Here is a 3,161-nt window from a genome sequence, read left to right on the forward strand (position 1 = left end):
GCACGATATTTAATGCGCATCTCGTCAGTAAAACCAGTTCTGTAATCAGCGGAAAATCTCTACACATGCGTGCTTTCACGTGGAGCAGCATTAACTACACAGAGCTGTTGTTCACAGACAAGCTGCGCAAAACATGCGCAAAATATGATTGTGGTTTTGCGCAGCTTGTCTGTGAACAACGGCTCTGTGTAGTTAATGCTGCTCCACGTGAAAGCACGCATGTGTAGAGATTTTCCGCTGATTACAGAACTGGTTTTACTGACGAGATGCGCATTAAATATCGTGCGATATTTATTGTGCAGCCCTAACACCCACTCACACTCACACACACAAACACACACTCACACATACACACTACTGTAACGTTAATATTTGTGAAAATACATTAAGATAGTATTCAATTATTGCAACAAAAAATTGTACCATAATAATTATAATTATCATTATAATAATTTGTATTAAATTTTATATGAAGAAAAAATATATAACATTTTTTTTATAAAATAATTATTGTTATTTAAAAATGTCATCAAAATTATTACAATTATATAATTATAACTATAATAATAATTGTAATTATCATAATTTATACACAGAAGATCTTATAATAAATTTGTTTATGAAAATTCATCCTCTTTGACGCTCTGCCAACTAGCTGACTTTGGAAATTTTGCAGTTTTGCACATTAATGCAGACAAATATGAAATAAAGTGAAGCAGTTTTGAGGTATTTTGTGAGCACAGCATTCAGCTCAGCTCATCATTTGTTCTGTTTACTGTGAGCATTAGTGAGTGTGAGTTAGTGTGTTTATAGTGTGTACTACAGGACGGATGTGCTGTTCGAATTTCTCTCTGTACTTCTGCTGAAGCTTCAGAGTCACTCAATAATGTTACTGAGGCTGTTTTGTAAAAACTCATAAACAAACACGGAGTCCGTGTCAGTGAGATACACACAAATCAATAAAGTAATCAAGGAGCAACAATTACACAGCCAAACAACGAAACACTATCGCTCTGTTCCAGCGCAGAGCTCCCTATACAGGCAGCTGCATGCTACGACAGAAACGCTGATCGAACAGTAAAATTCCTGTTCATTTTCTCCATAATGGAAATCATTTTTATTGATAACTCATAAAGACCTACTCTGAGCTATGAGGCTGCTAATCAATGCTAATAAATGGTTTTGTTGAGACCATATGCACGCATTATTTCAACTTAGTTTGTAAATAATCAGATTTTGTTTTAAATAATAATAAATGAATATAATAAATAATAATAAAAAGATATTCATTATTTTAATGAAAGGAACATTCTGTATGAACAACTGGCATCATACTCAACTTGCATTAATTCATTAATTATAATAAATATATATCATTAATAAAAAATTATTAATGCAATAAATAAGTGCATGAATCAATATAATTAAAATATATAATGAATAAAAGTAATTAGTAAATTTACATTTGTTAGTAAACAAATGTAAATGAATAGTAGAGTAGCGCTTGTTGTTTGTCATTTCTCCGATCACAAATGCAGACATGGTTTTATGTTTACGCGGCGCGATGCAACGTGTAAAAAGACAGTATAAGGCTATGTTCACACTTGGCGTCTTTTTTGACAAGAAAAAGTTGACAAGGGCGCTTTTTTAGTGAAAAAAAAGCTGGCAGCCTTTCTGTTACAAATAGCAGCCGAAGGCGTCTTTTGTTGCTATAGCAACAGCTTGAACAGTAGCCTAGCGCTGTGTGGTGCAAGAATGTCGAGAAAGAGGAAATTGGCTCTTGCGTTGGCTTTTGAAGTTAACGGGGAAGAGAATGTCGGTTTACAACGACGTTTGTGGGTGCACGACATTATACGGGGAAGGAACCAGTATGGTACTTACAATAATTTAGTCTAGGAGCTCCGGTTGGATGATGCACGGTTTGCGGCATATTTTAGACTAAACATTAAAACATTATTATGTGCCAAGTGTGAACATGCCCTAAGTCATTATAATCAGTAATTATGTCCCCACTGGATGCAGCAAATGCCTGGTTTATAATGAGTTTTAATGTTTTTGTCTCGTCGCTCCGGCCGGGACACGGCATCATCACAGTATGGTGAGGGGCGTAACATTTCCGTCTCACGCTTGAGGTATTCGGCCAATCACAACGCACTGGATAGCTGGCCAATCAGAGCACACCTCGCTTTTCAGACCGATGAGCTTTGTAAAAATCGACGCGTTTCAGAAAGGTGGGGCATAGAGGAGAAACAATAATGTACAGTATGTGGAAAATAATGTGTGTTTTGAACCTTAAACCACATTTCATTACACCAAATACACAAAATAATGTTCTTTTTAGCAGCATCATATGACCCCTTTAAAACAAAATATGTATGTAAAAAATAAATGCAACTAATAAATCAATATAATTCAAATATATAATTAATATTTTATGTAAATGAGATGTAATAATAAATATATAAAATGAACATAAATTAATATATATAATTAATGCAAAAATATTTACAGAATAAATAAATGCAATTAATAAATCAATATATTTAAATTATTTAATTAATAAAAAAAAATAGCAAGACCTTTTTAAATACCCCTATGGGTAAAATTAATGGAGAAAAAAAACAAAAGCCTCTAATAAAGATTGCCATTAGCGTGTTTGCAAGCTAGCAACATGCTAATCAAATAACAAAACAAGCATAAAAAATGAGTAGCAAACACAAATATTTAATAAAAAGCCTAGTTTTAATTAGATTACATTATCCAATTTTTAATTGGACTGAATTATTTTATCACTACTCTTTAGTACTGCGTTTAAGCCTGAATCCTGTGAAAACCTGTCCAGATCACATTTCACTCCAAAATCAAAAGAAATGATAATTTTATGTAATATTTGCATTGTGACATTTTTTTTTCTCCCGTATTTCTGTCTCGCAGCTCCAGCTCAGGTTTCTCGGATAGCGTCACGCATTCTCCGGCTCGCACGCCTGTCTTCCTCAACTCCAATGCCCCGCCCCCGGCACCTCCCCCTTTACCCCCGCCCCCTCCCCCTCTGCCAGCCAGCCTATCAGGTTCAAGAATGCGTGGTTCAGCTCCGCCTCCGATCCCTCCCTTACCTTTCCAGCAGCCCCTGGCCATCCCCCCTTCCCCCGCCCCCCTCCAGA

At 35.5% G+C, this 3,161-nt stretch overlaps 1 protein-coding gene across 1 annotated transcript in view; it reads left to right on the forward strand.

Annotated features, from left to right (window-relative positions):
• LOC107564591 (wiskott-Aldrich syndrome protein family member 1-like) overlaps positions 1-3,161 on the forward strand; it is a 91,845-nt gene that overhangs the window by 84,428 nt on the left and 4,256 nt on the right. The window contains exon 9 of the mRNA XM_016249711.1: positions 2,932-3,156. Within this exon, the coding sequence (XP_016105197.1) occupies positions 2,932-3,156 (225 nt within the window). The remainder of the gene's footprint in view (positions 1-2,931; positions 3,157-3,161) is intronic.

The sequence above is a fragment of the Sinocyclocheilus grahami genome, unplaced genomic scaffold, assembly GCF_001515645.1.
Source record: "Sinocyclocheilus grahami isolate Dianchi unplaced genomic scaffold, SAMN03320097.WGS_v1.1 scaffold949.1, whole genome shotgun sequence".
In the NCBI taxonomy this organism is placed as follows: Eukaryota; Metazoa; Chordata; class Actinopteri; order Cypriniformes; family Cyprinidae; genus Sinocyclocheilus; species Sinocyclocheilus grahami.